Source organism: Castor canadensis, chromosome 12, assembly GCF_047511655.1.
Source record: "Castor canadensis chromosome 12, mCasCan1.hap1v2, whole genome shotgun sequence".
Taxonomy (NCBI): Eukaryota; Metazoa; Chordata; class Mammalia; order Rodentia; family Castoridae; genus Castor; species Castor canadensis.
The window spans coordinates 23,030,333-23,049,654 of NC_133397.1; the positions used below are offsets into that span (position 1 = coordinate 23,030,333).

The 19,322-nt window shown below is 48.5% G+C and overlaps 2 protein-coding genes across 10 annotated transcripts; one reads left to right on the forward strand and one right to left on the reverse strand.

Moving 5' to 3' along the window:
- Window positions 1-1,572: 1,572 nt before the first annotated feature.
- Window positions 1,573-14,422, reverse strand: Slc5a6 (solute carrier family 5 member 6). 9 transcript variants are annotated; one of them, XM_074049372.1, is made up of 17 exons: window positions 14,086-14,422; window positions 12,892-12,954; window positions 8,564-9,104; window positions 8,178-8,243; window positions 7,805-7,856; window positions 7,189-7,256; window positions 6,738-6,892; window positions 6,199-6,339; window positions 5,878-6,007; window positions 5,216-5,304; window positions 4,705-4,817; window positions 4,276-4,343; window positions 3,801-3,887; window positions 3,488-3,660; window positions 3,182-3,285; window positions 2,920-3,035; window positions 1,573-2,524 (listed from the first exon to the last, which is right to left on the reverse strand). In XM_074049372.1, exons 3-17 carry the CDS (start codon window positions 8,951-8,953, stop codon window positions 2,378-2,380), a joined length of 1,899 nt encoding a protein of 632 aa, XP_073905473.1. In that variant the 5' UTR covers window positions 8,954-9,104; window positions 12,892-12,954; window positions 14,086-14,422; the 3' UTR covers window positions 1,573-2,377. The 9 variants fall into 9 exon arrangements, with proteins under 9 accessions (XP_073905473.1, XP_073905476.1, XP_073905475.1 ...); XM_074049375.1 differs by lacking the exon at window positions 14,086-14,422 and adding an exon at window positions 13,918-13,936; XM_074049374.1 differs by lacking the exon at window positions 14,086-14,422 and adding an exon at window positions 13,651-13,740.
- Atraid (all-trans retinoic acid induced differentiation factor) lies at window positions 13,760-19,199 on the forward strand. The gene is made up of 7 exons (XM_020154847.2): window positions 13,760-13,913; window positions 14,939-15,060; window positions 17,696-17,767; window positions 17,945-18,016; window positions 18,166-18,287; window positions 18,552-18,649; window positions 18,856-19,199. The coding sequence occupies exons 1-7, from the start codon at window positions 13,815-13,817 to the stop codon at window positions 18,958-18,960; spliced, it is 690 nt and encodes a 229-aa protein (XP_020010436.1). The 5' UTR covers window positions 13,760-13,814; the 3' UTR covers window positions 18,961-19,199.
- Window positions 19,200-19,322: the final 123 nt, after the last annotated feature.

Here is a 19,322-nt window from a genome sequence, read left to right on the forward strand (position 1 = left end):
AAGGCAGACTGCAAGTTCCAGGCCAGCCTGGGCAAAGTTAGAAAGACCCTATCTCAAAAACAAAACATAAACAAAAGGACTGAGAGTGTGGCTCAAGTGGTAGAGTGCTTGCGTAGCATGCGCAAGGCCTTGGGTTCAATCCCTGATAATGCAAAACATAGTATGTAAAAATAAAATGTCAAAGGCAATCCCTGGTACAGGGTCCTAGAGTGACACAGCAGGACTCTTAAGTGTAAAATGGCAAACAAGGTAGGAGATGCTGGATGAATGTAGAAGACGCCAGATAAGTATGTTGAAGAATAATCAAAAGATAGCTCTGACCAAAAGAAAACTCTGGTAGATTGAGCGGGGTAGTTAGCCAGGGTGTAGTTTTCTTGGCCCCCAAGAGGAGGGTCTGCTAAAGAGGGGGGCAGACTGCAGGACAGTTAGTCTGGTTTTTCTAGGATTGCCCACACTCCTGTCCTTCCAAGGAACAATCCTTGAAAGACTCAGGGATAGAGGGTGTGGGCAGAGGCACTTGGGGCAGGCAAGAGAAGTTGGGGTTCTGAGCTCAAAGGGCTGCAATTGTGGGTGCTATTCACTCCCCAGCCCTAATTCTTAGGAAAAAGGAAAAAAAAAACCAAACCAACCAACATGTCTTTCTCTTTATGCTAAAGCCCTGAATTTTGGCATGGTGGTGGTGGTGTTGGGATGTACCTTGCTCTTGACTCTCCTGAAGCCCCTGGGTTGACCAAGAAATTAGGGGTGCAGAAGTCAGCTCCAAGAATCCAGAGATGATCTGCCTCCCTGGCTAGTTCTTGGTAATGTACAGCCATCGCCTTCTCCTTCAATAGCTTGCGCTACATATCTCCTATCTCCACTTTTGGTTGGCAAAGACATCCTGAGTGTTGCTGGGAGTGAGAAGACCTTGACCAAGAGGCAGTTTGTTTTGTTTTGTTTTGTGGTACTGGGCTTGAACTCAGGGCCTACACCTTGAGTATCTCCACCAGCCCTTTTTTCAAGATAGGGTTTCTATTTGCCTGGGCTGGCTTCGACCATGATCCTCCCGATCTCTGCTTCCTGAGTAGCTAGTATAGGCGTGAGCCACCTGTGCCTGGTTTAGGATTTTTTTTTTTTTTTTTTTAAACTTTTAGTGGTACTGTGGATCAAAACCAGGTCCTTGTGCATGGGAGGCAAACACTTAACCACTGAGCTACATTCCCAGCCCAAGAGTCAGGAATTGACAGAACCTGGCATGATCTATGCAAATTCTACAGCATTTTATATAAGGGACTTGAGCATCCAAGAATTTTGGTTATCAAAGGGGTGTCCAGGAACTAATCCCCATGCATGAGTGATGACTTACAATCTATTCATCTGGTTTCTACGTAGATTCACTTCTGTCCTACTTCAGCAAACTAAACCCTGGGGATATTCTCCTCAATTCTCTTTGAAATCTCATTCAGGCATGTCTGAAATGTGCTAGTATTAGTGGACACATATGTGGCCTTCAAATTTACTTTCCAGAGCCAGGTGCCCGTGGCTCACACCTGCAATCCCAACTACTGGAGAGTACAGTACAGGAGTCCAGACTCTAGATCTAACAGCCATTTTTATTCCCTAGGAACAAAGATGTAAGGAAGAAACTCCAAAAGGAAATAGGAGCACGGATAACAGAATGACACCAAGATGGCCTGGCTCAGGAGTTGGGAGGATAGCACATTCCACAGAAGACCTGGTCACAGCATTGGTTCCTTAGATCCACATTTGCCCAGCACCTCGGTGCTCATCTTACAGGTGGAGGGTGGGGGGTCTGAGACATGGAAAATTTGTCTGCTATCAAGAATGGAGGTAGGCAGAGAAGAATGAGAGGGACTTGAATGTCACAGACAACCTGAATCACAGGTTGCTGCATCATAGACAACCTGAATCACAGTGCTCACTGTGGCTGACAGTAAGTGCTGAGATGGGATGGGAAAGGAAGAATCCTTTGGGCAAGGTAGCCTCTATGGTAGAGGTCAATCTTGCCAAATTGGGCCCCAGGGCAGCTGTAATACAAAGTGCTGCTTCTAATCACTCCAAAGGACATCAGAAGCCATTATCCTTTTCCCAGAGGCTCACTTCTATCCCCATTTCTGACACAATTCCATCACTTGCAATCCCTGTCCTCAAGAACAAAGACTGGCAAGGGACAGGAAAAACCCTGACTACTCTCCCACCAAAGATGTAACAAGTTCCACAACAAGCAAGAATCTTGAAGAACACAATCCTCCGGTGTGTGTGAGCTAAGTCATCCCAACCCATTCCCACCACATCAAGTGACTTATCTCTGCACAACAGGGTGACCTCTGGCTGCTTCCTGGCAGCAAGGACAGAGGCTGGAGGGCCTGATTCCCCATCATAGGGAGGTCTCTTGGACAATGAAGGTGGGGCTACATCCCTGGTGGACTGAGCCATCCTCAGCCATTGCCTCCTTCTCCCTGCTGTCCTGCAACACCCCATTCTTCATCTTCTCTGGAAACAGGTCCGTGTCCATGGGGACATCCTGGGGAACACAGAGTGAGAGTAGTAGAGCTAGTGAATGTGAAGGGGTGAATGCAGCAAAGGTGAGAGCCTGTTTGGTCCCTGAAGAAGCTAAGCCAAGCCGAGTGGAGGAGGAAGGGGAGAAAATGGGGTGGCAGTAAAGGAGCAGGAATGGGGAGGGCAACAATATAGCCCAGCTAAGCTGTGCTGTGGCCAGATTCATCTGCCCCTCCTAACCCCAAGTCAGTGTGGCCCTGTGGGTGGAGCTTGGGGCAGCTGCTGGGGGACATTCTACACTTAGGTAGATGATCAGAGAGGCTGGGGGGACAGGAGGAAGAAGGGGATGGAAGGGGACCTGGGCAGTGGGTGGTATCTGTGGAAAGGGAAGGGAGGGGATCATGAGACAATGGGTCCCACCTGGCTGTAGCTTCGGCAGCAAAGCCGCTTCTGATAGGACAAGGGCAGAAGTCCAAGGAGTTTTGGAAGCACAGGGTAAATGGTCTTGGGGTTCAGGGACCGGCCCCGCATTCCTCCTGAAGGCAGAGAAAGGAAAAAGCCCCTGTGTGACTATTACCAATACCCAAGGACCCCAGGACAGAGTCCCTCCTCCCCCAGTCTGCAAAGTTCCTAAGAGCTCCCCTCTACCCCACTTCTCTGGTCCATGATCCCACACCCTCACCAGTAAGCAGACTGACAGTCAGGCCCACCACAATGACTGTGGTGGAGTTGTGAGCGCTGTACCATAAATAGGACAGGGAATAGAACTGCTGCAGTCCTGTAGGCCTGGGGAGAAGAAAGGGTTGAGGACAATAACTGTGCTTTGTCCAGGAACTCCATAGGCACTTGGCTCCACCCACCTACATAGTCTGGGGATCCAACCCAACACTTCTCTGAGGCCTATGACAGACCATCTCTTAGCAAGACCCCCATGAAGTCCTTCCAAATTGAGCATCCCCAAGAACTAAGAGAATGAGCCCCGCCTTACTTGGAGAGGGTGGTGGAGGACATCAGGGTGGTCACAGTGGCAGCGGTCACATTGCTGGGCAGGGACCCATTAAAGGAAGAAAGTGGCACACCAGAGCCCATGCTGGTCACTATGCTCCCAATGCCAATCCAGAAGGCCATGATGAGTCCAGCCAGCAGGCCCACAATGGCACCCTGCCCAGAAATAAGGTGAACTCTCCTGTCACAAGGCCATCCCCACCAACCCATCACACCGGTCCTCAGCACTCCTGCTGAAAGCCCTGCCAACCCTGTCCCCATGTGCACATGACTGTGGAGCCAGATGTGTCACTCACAGGTGGGTTGGCACAAGGAAAGAACATCCCAAGGCAGAAGAGTCCCAGCAGTGGTCCCCCAACCATGCCAAAGATGCTGATTGCTGCCTGTAAAGGACAGGGTTGAGAAAAAGGAAAAGAACACACAGGCTCAGAGACCTCAGCCTCACTGACACAACATAGCCACTGGCCTCAAAACCCCACTCATCAGCTGTCTATCTTCTATCTGGCACAATTCCAGAGGACAGGATGGCTTGTGCTCTAGGTTCTCCTGAGGCTGATCCCTAGGTCTCTCTGAGCTGACATCCCAGAAATGACCCTGGGGCTTTCAGCCATTTGAGAGTCTGTTCATAGCTAAGGATGGCCTATCAGAGGGGAATTTCTGACACGTGCCTCTTAACCCCCCTCCAAAAAACCAGCTGTCTTCCTCAGTTTCCTGTTACAATCAATTCCTTTGCTTCCTTAAGAATTGCTTTCTCCCCTCCTTAGTCATTACCTGCAGCACGGGTCCCATATGGGAGGAAATAAAGGCCATTCCCAGACAAAGTAGCCCATAGCCAAAGGCTGGGGGAGAAGCAGAAGGGAAAAAACAAGCAGAGGTGAGTAAACCCAAGAAACGGGGCAAATGTAATGCAACCTCCCAACAAAACCACCACCTGAGTTCCTGGGAAGAGAGGACCTATTATCTTATGCCCCAGTTCCAGGTCCCTCCATCCTTCCTGCCCCTGTCCTCACACCTATGTGTTTCAGAAACCTCCTCAGGCAATGCCCTGAGGCATAAACAGCCAGGGAGTGAAAGCTATGTGCTTCGTCAGGCACATGCTGAGCCAGGAATAAAGCAGGTATTTCACAGCAAACTGATGACAGTGGTCAGGGTATATCTCAGAAAAAACAAGACTGAAGGTACATGAAAGCATGATCCCACCAAGGCTTCTGGAAAGCATGATGGCCCGGGTTTCAGAGAACTCAGGGAACCAAGGTTGAATCAGGTCTTCCATTGTAACAGTTGCCAGTGAATTAAACGCAGACGATATGGTGCTAGAAATGAAAAGAGAATAATAAATTGTATTGCGTATGGGAGGTGAGAGAGGCAGAACAGGGACTGTATAGACGAATAGTGCCCTTAAAGGAGGGAGATGGCATGCACAGTCAAGAAACCACCCGCACAGTTACAGCCCAGGAGGCAAAGGACACTGTCCTTTCTCGTAAGTGTGGGTTGTTCAAGTAGACGGACGCCTGGTACTGTGAAAGAAGAGCTTTTAAGGAAAACAGGTCTTGAAGAGGCTATGCTTTGTCATACACAGTCCTCTGAGCTGTCCCTTGCCACCCACAGCAGAAGGGCACACTAAGAAACTCAGGGATCCCTCTCCCACCTGTCCCCTTGTAGGGAGCAGGGGTAGATGTATTCTGTGTGGGGAACTGGTTGACGGGGGTACCTGAGGGAGCCACTGAAGAGGCAGGCAACAAACAGCCCAGGCAGGCCTGGAAGGTCTTTCAGAAGATCCATCACAAAGTAGAGGACAAGCTGCAAACAGAGCAGAGTGCACAGCTCTCTCGAGGGATGCCTTCCCCAGGCACCCTGTGAGGGGAAGCTGCTCCATACACGCCCCAGCCAGTCCACAGAGCCTGGGCACATCAGGAAGGAGTGCCAGACATGGAAACATGTGCTACCCAAGTCACCTCCTCCAAGAGGGGAGAAAACAGGCTCTGGAGAGAGAACAAGGCAGCTCACCCAGCTCTGCCTCTGACTAGCAAGCACTGTGATGTCAGTATGCTGTTGATCTTGTCAAGTCTGTTTTCTCCTCTGTAAAATGAGGCTGTTGGGAGGCTTAGATACGGGCATTGATAGCTCCTAGCAGAGCTTGTGGTATATAGCGGGGAATGAATAAAGGAAACCCCTTACCACCTAAGCAGGGTGAGCACTAATTAGTAAGGCCATGTGCTGGGGTCTGACATGCTGGAACCTCAGAGTGGAGAGGGCTTTATATCCCTCTCCCATCCAAGGTGGGAGTCCTTTCTGCAGCCACCCAGAAACTCTGCTTAGGAGTCCAGGCTGGCCTCTCGCAGGCATAGGAAGGGGCCAGGGAGGCCTTCTCACCTGGTCAGGGGCTGCCTGAGACTGCTGGGTACTCATGGGATACTTCTGGTAATAGGCAAACATGACTAAGCCAATGAGGCAGCTCATGCAGAGGACCACCTGCTGGCAGGGGAACACAGCATAGCAGGAGCTGCAAAAGAAGCCAGTGCCAAGGGGAGAAACGAGGTTAGACACCCTCAGGTATGCCCTCCTGAGCCTCTAAAAAGAAAACCCCTTTCTGGATGGGGAGGGATGTGTGTGTACCCTGGATCCTTCCCATGCCACCTCCAGTGAACCCATTCCCCAAACACTTGCTCTGCTGCTTCCTGTCCCTGCACTCACAGCACAGCAGCCCTCTCCGTTCGGGAACTGAGGTAACGCTGCACCTGCGCCTGGTTCACCCCGTATAAGGAGAGCATCATGAAGACACCTCCAAAGGCCAAGGTCCAGAAGGTATGCCGCACAAAGGGGTCAGGATCCAGCCTGCAACAGATGCAATTCAGCCACTATGCCACAGACCCAGGCAAGATGCTTTCTTGCCCTCTTAGCAAGAGAGATCAGTGGAGAGCAGAGAAACCAATGCTAGGCCAAAGAGGCAAAAAGTTGGTGGACTCAGACACAGCAGCAAGTTGGAGGGAGGGTTCCATTTCTCCAACCTCAGCCTCATCTCAGATACTCATCCAGTAACATTCTGCCCCCCATAAACACCAGCCAGTCACCCATGATCATCATTCCCCTACAGTGCAAGTCTCCCACCAATGTAGAGTTTCACCAGAGGCTTCCTATCTTGCCCTCTGTTTACTACAGTCCTAAGACTGGCTCTAGGATGGGCTCCGTTCCCAGGCAATGCAGACCCCACCTAGGGGAAGGTATGTACTTACTCAATCCCAGAGATGAGGCCATGCTGTGAAGCCACATCCCATACACGCCCCAAGCCACCCACTTTGGCTGACCCCACGATGATAACCGCCAGCTGCCCTAGGAACATGACCAGTGTCTGGAACACATCTGTCCAGATGACGGCCTTCAGCCCACCCTGCAGGGAAAAAAACAGCATACCTACCATAAATGTCTTCCAAACTATCCACAAGGAAGACACCATACCACTAGTGAGGGAGCTGTACTGTCCCTGTATAATCGCTGACTCTGTTGGTCTCATTGTCATCCATTCTGTACCTTCATAGGCCATCCCTGTCCTATATCCCATCCTAAATCTCACTTCACCCCATCCCACCCTAGAATTTCATCCCATCTCCTACCTATAACCTTATTTCATCCCTTCTTTTTCTTCTCCTCCACATCCTTCCATCCCCCAGGGATTGCTGCACTTACCAGCGAAGTGTAGATGGTGCACACAATGCCTAAGGCCAGCACTGACAGCCACAGATCAAAGCCCGTCACTGTAAGCAAATAACAGTCACATGCCTATCTCTGGAAGGTTCTCAGGAAAGACGCCAGAAATGCCCTGGTGAGAGCAGCTTTGTCAAGTCACAAAGATGAAGTAATTAGTCACTAAAGATGAAATGAAATAAACTGGAGTCTTTGTTCCCATTTCCTGCGTTGGGAATAGGAAATGTTTCTCTTTCTTCCCTCCCCACCCGCTTTCTACATACTTTATCCTGTTATAGTAAAATAAATCGTTGCTAAACTTCAAAAAGAAAAAAGAACTAAATCATTCACCTCAATGGGGAAAAAAATGTTTGCAGAGCTCCACCAAAAGGTGTTGATTAACAAATTCAGGTGCAGCATGGTAATGTTTGAACAGCTTGTAAGTGAGGTGAACCACGGCTGTTTCTACCTCTGGTAAAGACCAATCCAAGGGTCCATGCAGTGAATTAACTTGCTCTTCAAGGTCAGATTCTTTTTGGCACAATGCCCTCTCTCTGCCCCTCCCAAAGGTGTTTTCCCAGTCTGCCACAGCTGGAAGCCAGGGGCTATGACTCCTCACCTGCATTGAGGGCCAAGGATGGAGCATAGAGTACAACCCCCATGTAGATCACCTGTTGGATGTGGGAAAGGATGTGAGGGGAAGAGAAAATGTGGGTGGGAAGAGAGAAGGATGGCCCTCAGCTCCAATATCTCCAAGGCTTCCCTTCACCTAGGTCACTTCCCTCTCTGTCTCTCAAAGTCTGGCTTGCCACCACAGCGGTAGTATTGGGTAGAATGGGCAGGTTACCACTGGGGGCTTCACTGACACTGACCCCTTGTAGAATTTCAATCCTGCCAGTCTGACAGTAGGGAAGGCTCCACCTCCCTTAGCATGCCTGAATTCAGCTCCCTCTACCATGCCCCACGCTCCATTTCTATCACATTCCACTCACCATCTGAAAGATGAAAGTCACAGTTCCACAAACTCTTACTGCTTTATTGAATCGGAGTTCCAGGTACTGGGTAGGAGTGCACAGAAAAAAAAGGTATGGCATTCTTTCTTACTTTCCCACCCCAACACACACCTTTTCCCTCAAGAGGCTCAGGAACATGAGGGAATAAATATCCAACGCATAGCCACCCTGGACCTACTTGGCAGACTCTTCTGTCTGCCCCCTACCTCTCCACCAGGAACCATCCAGGAAGAACTGAGAAACTCAGAAGGGTTCTCTGTTACTCTCCCTTGGTGGAAGTGATCCAGGGTCCCAGCCCTCTCATGTCCTCTTCTCCATCCCTGCCCCTGGAGGTCCCTATGCAACTCCCCTCCCTCCCGGCTCACCTCGTAGGCACTGGTAAGATGCAGGCGGTAGAAGACAGGGATGAAAACGTGGGCAGGAATCAGCAACCCTAGGAAGTAAGAGCAGCCCAGGAACCAATACTGAGTCCCAAATCGGAAGATCTCAGATGGTGCACCCAGGATGGCCACAGCTGACTGGAAGGTGGCAAGCAGGGACAGTGCCACAGGAAGGCAGCTCATCTTGCGGTCTGCCATCAGCAAATGGCCAACAGTGTGGCGGCCCCAACCACGACAAGCATGGTAGAGTCCAATGGCCAGGGAGAGAAGTAGCAGCAGGGCAAACACCACATAGTCCACGACAGAGAAGGTGGGGACGACCACATTCGTATTTGAGGTTGGGTGGGGAGCTGAAGTGCTCCCCATCACGCTCATCCTCACTGTGTCTGTGCTCTGCAGCCAGCTGCTGCTCCTGGGCTCTGGGCTGCCACTCAGCTGGGCAGGTGCACACAAGTGGCTTCCTGCTGGCTCTCAGCCAGGGTCTCACAGTCCTCTTCCTACACTCAGTAACATGGTCCAAGCGGAGCTGAAAGGAAATCAGCAACTAGTCAAGCCTACCCTGCCCCCATGGCCAATCACCTGCAGGCCCTGGACATGGCATGCCCCTTGTACTTGGACTAGTCAGGTGGTGGTGACTGTTCTTCAACGACTGAGACGAGTTTGGTAGGGGATGTAGGGGAGGCAGAAAGCACTAGAGCAAGACAGCTAGAAGACAACAACTTGACCAGGACCTTTGGGTGTACAGAGCTATGAAATCCAAGAATATTCTTGGGTTTCCACCTAAATAGCAAAAGAAAAAAATCAACTCTAGCACAAGTTTCTTTTAAGAATCCCCTGTCTTCACTTATGGGCACAGACCCAGTCACCACAATGTACTGAGGAGCCAGCAGAGCCCAACCTGGCGCCATAGACCAGCAGGGAAGAAGGAATGGAGACCAATGACAACAAAACTTCTCCTGTTCCCTGGAGGAGTCACCTCCATGTTATTCCCCACATCACCATCCTAACAGCATCTCTCCTCAGCACTGATCACTACTGAGCTCACCTCTGTGGCAGGCCCAAGCCCCATTCCCCGCATCAGCAGGCCAACTGCTCTGTGCTTCCGTCTTAACATTCTCCCCCTGTTAACACCACTAGCAAAGCCTCACCACCTGCCTCTCAATCCCTCTACTTGCTACGCCACAGTCAATAGTGGATCTGGCAAGAGTGGCAGGATTCAAAAGCAATAGAGTCAAGGTGACAGGGCACTGTGCTGGAGCCAGAGATTCAAAGGTAAGAGTCCAAGATCATTTTGAAAATAAGCAAACCAGTTAGGGAGCTGGAGGCAAAGAGAATAGCTGCAGAGTGGCCCCATCCTGCTGTGAGCAGACACCTACTTGGAAGAGCAATTCCTGTTCTGAGGCACAGTTGCCTGGAGCTGAGCAGACTGAAGGTCTGGCTCTGTATGTGGCTTGAGAGATCAGAAATTAGTGGTGGGGAAAAGCTCAGCAACTATTTGTTCTGGCCTCTTCAGGGAACCAATCGCAGTGATACAAATGGCTCTACCACCCTATGAACCCTAACTCAGCCCTAGAAATTCCAGAATGGGGAGCAGAGAACTCACATTCAACTGCATTCTTAGATGGATTAGCCTAAATCATGCTTGGCACCCTGTGTGCTGGAGATAGTTGGAAAGGAGGAGCTGAGAAAGACTGGAAAGTTGCTTTTCTAACTCTATAGAAAAATAGTAGTTCTCTAAGAATACAAGATGCCAGAATCCTCAACAGAACAAAAACGTGATCATTTTACTTCACAGTTTCGTTTGTTTTTTGCAGTACTGAGGCTTGAACTCAGGGCCTACACCTTGAGCCACTCTGCCAGTCCTTTTTTTGTGATGAGTTTTTTTCGAGAGGGTCTCTCGGACTATTTGCCTGGGCTGGCTTTGAACCACAATCCTCTTAATCTCTGCCTCCTGAGTAGCTAGGATTTTAGGCGTGAGTCATCAACACCCAGTTTAAAGACTTCTTAAAGGCTGGTGGTGTGGCTTAAGTAGTAGAGAGCCTGCCTAGTAAGCTTCAGGTCCTGAGGTCAAAGCCCAGTACTGGGGGAAAAAAAATCCCATTCTAATCACAAAGTTTAAAGAAATCTTAGGAAATGACTTTTACAACCCTCCCATTTCACACATAAAAACAGTAAGGCCCAAATGGTTCAAGTGACCTAAAAGCACAGCCAGTTATTTACTTTCAGAGGCCACATTAGAACCCAGGTCTAGTGATTCCGCATCCATCCTGCTCTCCAAGTAGTTATCATCTTATCTTCAGAAACAATCCCCTAGGAGTACTTATCATCATAGAAAAAGCAAAAACAAAAACAGATAATGCCACATATTTAGATAGTTTAATACAATGCGTTAACATTTTCTGAACACCTGCTATGTAACCCAGCAGTATGCTAAGTGCTTTAGAGATGTTAGATATGCTAAATAATGAAATAACAGTTAATGCTTTCAAAACACCATGTCTCAGATTAAGACAAAGAATACTCGAGTTTTTACAAAGTAACCAAGACTTAGAGAAATAAATAACTTGCTTAAGGTTATGCAGCATGAAACAAAATAAGGGAGAAAGAAACAGTGCTCTCTGCAGCTATGACAGGTGACTCACCAGAGGCCCTGTCCCCACTACTCCCAGCATCAGGGCAGGAGCAGAGTGCTAAATGTAGTCAGTCATTCACAGAACATAGTTTAGATTTCAACTAATCTGAAGACAGATTGATACAAACTGTCTTCTGCTACTGCCCACTAGGAGAAAGATCACACTGTCTTCTGGCTTTCCCACACTGTGTTCTTGGGCAGATGTAGGCTGGTTGGCAAGGTATGGCTTCACTCAGACTATACCTGAACTCTGAACCTCCTGGGGCCAATGAAAAGAAGAAATCGGAGCTGGCAATTCTTGGGTCACATATTCTACTCACAGATGCTGGTCTCCCAACAGGTCACTCTGGTTTAACCTAAAGATGCCCTGGGCCTTTGTATATTGCAACAGCTTGAGCCTTCCTCACCGCTCTTTGGCAAGTTTTTACTGCTTTGATAGAAATAGGAACTACTGAAGAGTAAAAAAGAGAGATGTCACTGAGCGTGTTCATGCACACCTGTAATCCCAGCACTTGATACAGTGCTTGCCTAGCATGCCTAAGACTCTGGGTTCAATACCTAGCACTGCACAAAAAAGAAAAAAATACAAGGAAGATGTCTTCTGTGTGCAAATAAGAACATGTAGCATGAAAAGACCAGTGGAATAGATAAACAGATGCTAGAGAAGGAAGAAAGGTCCCAGTAACTGATTGGGTCCTCACATTGCTAGTTTTCTGATAAAATTCCTTGTGTGTGGGGTGCAAAGAATCCTCCTGGATGGCTGAATACAGCCAACCAAGATAGGAAAAACCCAACCCAGCAACAAAGCCTTCCTCTGACATGATTCAATTCTAGGAACCGAGCAGTAACTTTCTGAAAACACTACAGTGATCCAAATCCAATGGACTTGTCTGTCTCTGAGAGTGGTAGCCAAAAGGAAGAGCCCAGTTGTCCAGTTGTTTTACCAAAACTAGAACATAGTAGGGTACAAACAGCTGGTAAAAGTAAGTGACCCCCTTTTAAAAAGGTCACCTACTACACTAGATTATTTTAATTCCTACAAAAGGTATTGGTTTTCTGTAGAAAAATAATTTTGGGGGGGGCGGGGGGGTGTACTGCGGTTTAAACTCTTAAGTGTACAGTACATCTTGAGCCACTCCACCAGCCTATTTCTGTGATGGGGTTTTCGAGGTAGGGTCTCAGTGAACTACGTGCTAGGCTGGCTTCCAAATGAGATCCTACTGATCTCTGCTTCCTGAGTAGCTAGGATTACCGGTGCCGACTCTGTAGGAGTTTTTGCCTGCTGTGAATTGAACTCAACTAGGCAAGCCCCTTGCCACTGGGCTACATTACAACTCCAATCCCTCCTAAGAAAAGGGGCCACTGCAGGACCAACTATCACAAAAAGATTCCCTCAAAAAATATCTTGTGACTAAAATTCCTCAAAGTCGGAAGGCTTAGGGGCTCCTATTTAAAAAGAATTTGGTCAGCCGCCTAAACGCAAATGCAAGTTCAGGACTTCCAGGTAGATACCTGGGAGCATGTGGAAGGGAAGCCTGGACCACCTACTCTAGATGAGCTCTGACTGTCTTCCAAATGAACTCGTGGCGGGGCTCTAACCAAAGGCAACACTGTCCCACTGGGAGCGGGGTTCCCCGAGCACACTTCAGTCAGGACCCGGGGCAGTGCTGCCTTGACTTACCTCTGTGATTCAGCCAGGGCTAGGAAGAGCCAGGGCTAGGAAGATCTGCATCGCTCACCTTTTCTATGAAGGCAAAGAAAATGAGTTAGAAGTGTCTGATCACGCCAGCCTCCAGAACTCTGGTCTAAGGACCTGGATGAAGGGGACTTGGCGCCCAGGGCGTTCCCAGGCTCACGTCCTCCCGCCGGAATTTGCCCTTCGCCCTCCGCTCTTCCCTCTTCCATCACCCCTACCCTGTTTCTTTCCAGCTTTCCCCTTTCCTCCGCACGTGGCAACCCCATTACCTTGCGCTCGCACCTCAGACCTCTGTCCCCCACGCCGGGAGCAGCCCGCTCCACCCTTCCCCGCCTCTCTTTCCCAGCCCATTCACAGCTAGGGGGAGCCTCTCCACCTTAGCCCTCACCAAACCCGTCTCCGCCCCCACCTCCACCCACTCCCGGCCCACCTGCCGCGGCTCCACGCGTGGGTAGCCGGAGAGCCCGGCCCCCATTACCCGGCCGGGTGTCAGCGGGGTCCCGCCCCCTGCCCGCCCCAGCCTCCAGGCCGCCCATGTTTACTGAGGGCGGAAGGAGCTGCCCGAGCGACTGCCGAGGCGTGACCTCGGCGTGGGGAATGTAGAATGCTGGGGTGAAGAAGCCTGTAGTCGGCTCAGGAACGCTGAGTGGCGACCAAGGAGGCCTGAGCTAAAGGGAGAAATGTAGAGGAGGTGGATCTGCCTATCTCGAACGAGGACTGGGGCGCGCGAAGATTGCGGCTGACCTCCACGAGCACCAGCGCAGCCTGAACTGGGCAACTGGACCAAGCCGATTAAGCCACGCCCAGAGAGGCAGATTAGGGCACGGCTGGAGGCGGAGGTATGACGCGTGGGGGCGGGGCCGCGCGCTGATCTCGCGAGCCTTCAGAAAGGCCGACGGCAGTGGGAAATGGCATCTCGCGTTCGGGGCAGTCCTGGGAGCCTGTTGCGCTGGGCTGCCTCCCTACTCTTGGCTGTGGGCGTGGGAAGGGCTCTGGCGCTACCCGAGGTACCTTAGCAAATTGGAGGTCGGGCTGAAACGGGGTTGCTGACCAGCCTCGTTTCGCACTTGCCCACCTGCAGCTGTCCCCTTCCCAGACTGAAGCTCAGATATCGTCCTGGAAGCCTCCCGACCCCAATCCCAGCCGTAGTTTAGCCGGATCTCGCAGCTGAGTACTCACGTTTCCTGGGCCTCCGGCGCTTTCGCCCTGCCCACGTTCAAAGACCTTTGAAATTTGATCTCCTCGCTCCTTAACCTTTGTATAACTTAACTTAATGGTTCCCACTGATGAGCCTGCTGACTCTTCTACGGGCTGGCTGTCGTCGTAGTGCGGTGGTAGAGCTGTACTTTATGTGATGCTTGATGAGTTCTTTCTGTACCTGCAGACCCGCCAAACCGGGTCTGTCAGATGAAGAAGTCTCGAGAGGGCGTAATATATTCAAGTGGTCATCCTCAAAGATGATGACTTTGCCTGGGCGAGGGCTGGAACTGAAAATCTAGTGCGCTGATCTCACACCCAGCTGTAGGAGAAGAAATGGCCTCCTAGTCTAGCCTTGCAAGAGCCACCTCTGCTCTGTGTTAGAGGAATTCTGGGGAAGTTACTGGCAGTTAACTTTTCTTTCTTTTTCTTTCTTTCTTTCTCTCTCTCTCTCCTCTTTTCTTTTCTTTCTTTCCTTCCTTTTTTTTTTCTGGCGGTGCTGGAGTTTGGACTCGGACCAGGTCCCTAGTCCTCTTTTTGTTTTTTGCATTAGTTATTTTTCAGGTAGGATCTTCCGGTTTTGTCCCAACCGGCCCCAGATCGCGATCCTTCTACCTATGGCCTCCAGCGTAGCTGAGATCACAGACATACCATCACACCTGGCTTATTGATTGAGATGTGGTCACTAGCTCCCCTCTCACCCTGGAACCGAGATCCTCCTGATCTCTGTCTCCCAAGTAACTGGGATTACTGGCAGTTAACTCTTAATCCAGGTTATTTTCTTGGCTTTTCTTTCTAGAGTCCTAATAAGGCTTTCTGTCTCTTTCTTTTGCAGATATGCACCCAGTGTCCTGGAAGTGTGCAAAATTCGTCAAAAGTGGCTCTTTATTGTAAGCAGACATCAGAGCTAGTGCTGCACGCCCGCTGCTGCCTGAATCAGAAGGGCACCATCTTGGGGTGAGGGAGGAGAAGACATCCTTGGATACTAGAAAAGAATCCGCAGTCCAGCCTGGCCTGAATGAATGGCTTTGGGAATAAATATTGGTGCCTATCTGGAAGCATCTGCAGCATTCTCAAACTTTTAAATTTTGTATAGCATTTTGGCTAGGTAAACAATCCTGTGGTTCTTCCTGGAAAACACTGCTCAAAAGTCAGAGTTTTGCCTTTTTAAAAAGGCTTTTATGGGGCTGGAGGCCTGGCTCAAGGGGTAGGGCGCCTGCCTCTCCAGCGTGAAACCCTTAGTTCAAATCCCCAAAAAAGGCTTTTATGGCATTTTATCTTATTTTTGGTAAAACTGGAGTTTGAACTCCAGGCTTCTTACTTGTAAAGCAGGTGCTGTGTTTGAGCCATCCCTCCTTATGGCATAATTTTTAAAAAGAGTTGTTTTTTTTTTTGTTTTGTTTTTTTGCAGTACTGGGGTTTGAACTCAGGGCCTATACCTTGAGCCACTCCACCAGCCCTTTTTTGAGATAGGGTTTTGGCAAGTATTTTCTCTGGCTGGCCTTGAACCAAAATCCTCCTAATCTCTGCTTCCTGAGTAGTTAGGATTGCAGATGTGAGCCACCAGCACCTGGCTAAAAGAGCTTTATTCCTTTGTTTTGTTTTGTTTTTGCTGTACTAAGGTTTAAACACAGGGCCTTACACTTGCTAGTCAGGTGCTCTAGCACTTGAGCCACTCCACCAGCTGTTTTTCATTGGGTATTTTCAAGATAGGGTCTCACAAACTATTTGCCTGGGCTGGCTTCAAGTTGCAACTTTCCTGATCTTTGCCTCCTGAATAGTTAGGATTACAGGCGTGAGCCACCAGTGCCCTTCTTTTGTTTATTATCAAGTCTGGATTATTTGCTGTGTGTCTCCAGGAAATTCCTTCTTTATCCTGCAAGACACTGCTGATGGGGCTTTTCTTCCTTTTTTGATAAATTCATGTTTATCTTTGGGGCAGATTGCTTTTTTTTGTCATTCCTTGGCCTGAGTGCCTTCTTCCCTTTACACTCTTGAGAATCCATCTATTCTTGATGGCTTCGATTGTAATCATTGTGCAGGTATCTCTCAAAACTAGATGTCTTTGGGCTTTGACTTCTCCAAGCTCCAAGTATATGTGGATACATTCTTCCTGGTTGTACCCCCACTTCAAATTCAAAATGTCATGGCTTACTTCCATTCTCCTCTTTCCCTAGTCTACCTAAATACTTCTCTCTATTAAACTTCCTCAAAATAAAATTTTTTTCATTATCACCCTCTTGTTTTAACACTGTAACTGTTGCCCTCAGGATAAAGTTAGAACCATGAACTAGCATGACCAGTCCCAACTCACTTTTCCAACATTATTCCAGTTACTTGTCCACTCATACCTTGCATAAGGTCTGGTTCCAGCCAGACTTGCCCCCAAAGGCATTCCACTTTTGTTTTTCAGGCCTTTATCCATACCTCCACCAAATCAGAAGATACCCACTCCCCACCCCCCACCCCCACCCCAGTACTGAGGTTTGAACTCAGAACCTACAGCTTGAACAACTCCACCAACCCTTTTTTGTGATGGGATTTTTTTCAAGATAGGAACAATTCCCCAGGGCTGGCTTTAAGCCCTGATCGTCCTGATCTCTGCCTCTTGAGTAGCTAGGATTACAGATGTGAGCCACCAGGTGTGGCAGGAGATATGCTTTCTTGAACATCTTCTGTGAATGCTTCTATTACTAAATCCTCAGAGTAACACCTTTTCCCCCTATAATGCTTAATGCTTATACCACTTGGTAAGTTTTTTTTTTTTTAATATTATCATAGTTTAATGTTTAAATTGGTTTTGGTTCTGGTGGTGGTTGTTCCTCTACTACATTGTAAGCTTCTTGAAGGCTAAGCTACTAAATTATACATGTATTTTATACTCCCCAATTTTTGCAATTTGTGAGAACTCAGTAAATATTTGTAGAATAAAAAAATGAACAGCAATAGATATAAAAGAAAAAGTACTTATTCATGGTCTTCAGTGTATAGGAGTTTACAAACAGTCTGTGATAGAAAATGCACTTGGATGGGCCAGGGGTGTGGCCCAGGTGGTAGAACGCCTGCCTAGCAATCTCAAGGCTCTGAGTTCAACCACCTGTACTGAGAGACAGAGAGAATGCACTTGGAAAAAACTATGCAATTTGCACTTTTTTCATTTAAACTTCCTCTGTGGATCTGAGAATCATAAAAGGAGATTCATCAATCTAGATGAGACAAAATTTCTTCCAGTATATGTACAAGGCATAGGTACACTGATTAGAACAGTGTGGCCCAATAGAATGATGATGGAAATGTTCCATACCTGTACTGATCTACACAACACAGTAACCATTAGTGTGGTTACAGTATTTCATATACACTTGAAATTTGACTAGGGCAAATGAAACATTGAATTTTTTAGGTTAAATTAAGTTTAAGTAGCTATGGTAGCTAGTGTTTACTCTGTTGGATAATACATGATTACTATGTCTATCACAGCACCTCATTTATGGTTCTGAACACAGTTGTATTTAGTATTAGCTGGAATGGAGGTGGCATGATCAAATATAAACCTTGACACATAGTTACATGAATTACTTTATTTCCTCAGGGTAGATCTCCAGAACTGTTCTCTGAAGGATCCTGGTCCAAACTTTCCTCAGGCACATACTGCTGTTATCATGTAAGTGGTTAGGTACTGTCCTGCCCAAAAGGTAAAAATGGTGAAGTGCTGATAGGAAAGTCTTTGGGGATGGACTCTTATAAAGGTGGATGAATATTAATATCTGAACTTGGACAGCTCAGGATAAGGAGTGGATTAACAGTTCAGGAAAGTGTGTGAACAGTATGTGTTTTGCAGAGACCTGCAAACAAATCCCCTCAAGGATGACTTGGCCAACACCTTCAGTGGCTTTACCCAGCTTCAGACTCTGTGAGTAATAGGGTGGGGGAAAGCGAATCAAAGAGGGGCATTGTTATAAGCGCAGCAACTTTGGGCTGCATGTTGTGTGTGTGTGCTGGAGACAGAGCCCAGGCCTAGCCCCTCTGGCTGCACATTATTACCACCTGTGTTGTCTTCAGGGTACTGCCACAAGATGCCGGATGTCCTGGAGGTATTAATGCCTGGAACAACATTATCTATTATGTAGACAGCCAGATCTGCCAAGGGCAAAAGGACCTTTGCAATAGCACCAGAGACTCAGGTATGCGGTCTTACCTTTGCTCTTCTGGGAACTTCCTTTCCTCCCTTATATTCTCTACTTTAGATAAGAAAGATAAAGAGTCTGGGGCTCTATCCCCTTGGAAAGAAAAGGCCTTAAAATTTATTCCTGTTATGTTCTGTTTTAATCACTTTTTCCTCTATTTTTGACCTAGGAATGATTGAGAGAATTTTAAGTTGAGGCAGACATTTGAGAAATATACCTAATGAGGTTTAGTGACGATTTCTATTCCTTTCTGGCTCCCAGAAATGTGTCCTGAGAATGGATCTTGTGCACCCAATGGTCCCGGTCTCTTACAGTGTGTTTGTGTGGATGGCTTCCATGGATACAAGTGTATGCGCCAGGTGAGGGATTAGACCTTAGTAGGGATGAGAGGAATGGGTAGGGTATGAAAGGAGAGCCTCAAAACAAGGAGCCAGTCACACCGAGGAGGAAACTATAGGGGAATTGCCCAAGATGAGAGGATGAGTTACTAGGAAAGTACTAGGTGTTGCAATGCAGCCCTCTGTATAATACTATGACTTTTTTTTTTTTTTCCTGTGAATCACAGGGCTCCTTCTCACTGCTTACGTTTTTCGGGATTCTGGGATCCATCACACTATCCATCTCCATTCTGCTTTGGGGAACCCAACGCCGAAAAGCCAAGGCTTCATAAACCACATAGGGCTTCCTACTGATCTGAGACCACCCTGCTCTTTCACAGCCCAGCCAAGGAGATTTGCTTCCATGACAGGAATCAATGGCCAGCGGATCAAGGCTGAGCTGCTACTGGAAGGAAGATGAAAAATCGCACCACTTTGGAGTGTTGTGGACACTCTAGGTTAGGAGTGGACTAGTACCAGTTCCCATTTGTGCTGTTGACTGCAATAAACTTTATCTTCGTTTTCCGGGAAAGGCGCCCTGCTTTTGCGTGTTGCTTGCTTGGGGGCTGCTTTGGGGCGGTCGGGTTTTTCAGGTCCCCCGGGTTAGGCGCGGCTCACACTTCGCCGGCCCGCCCGTGGCCCCGCCCTCGTGGCC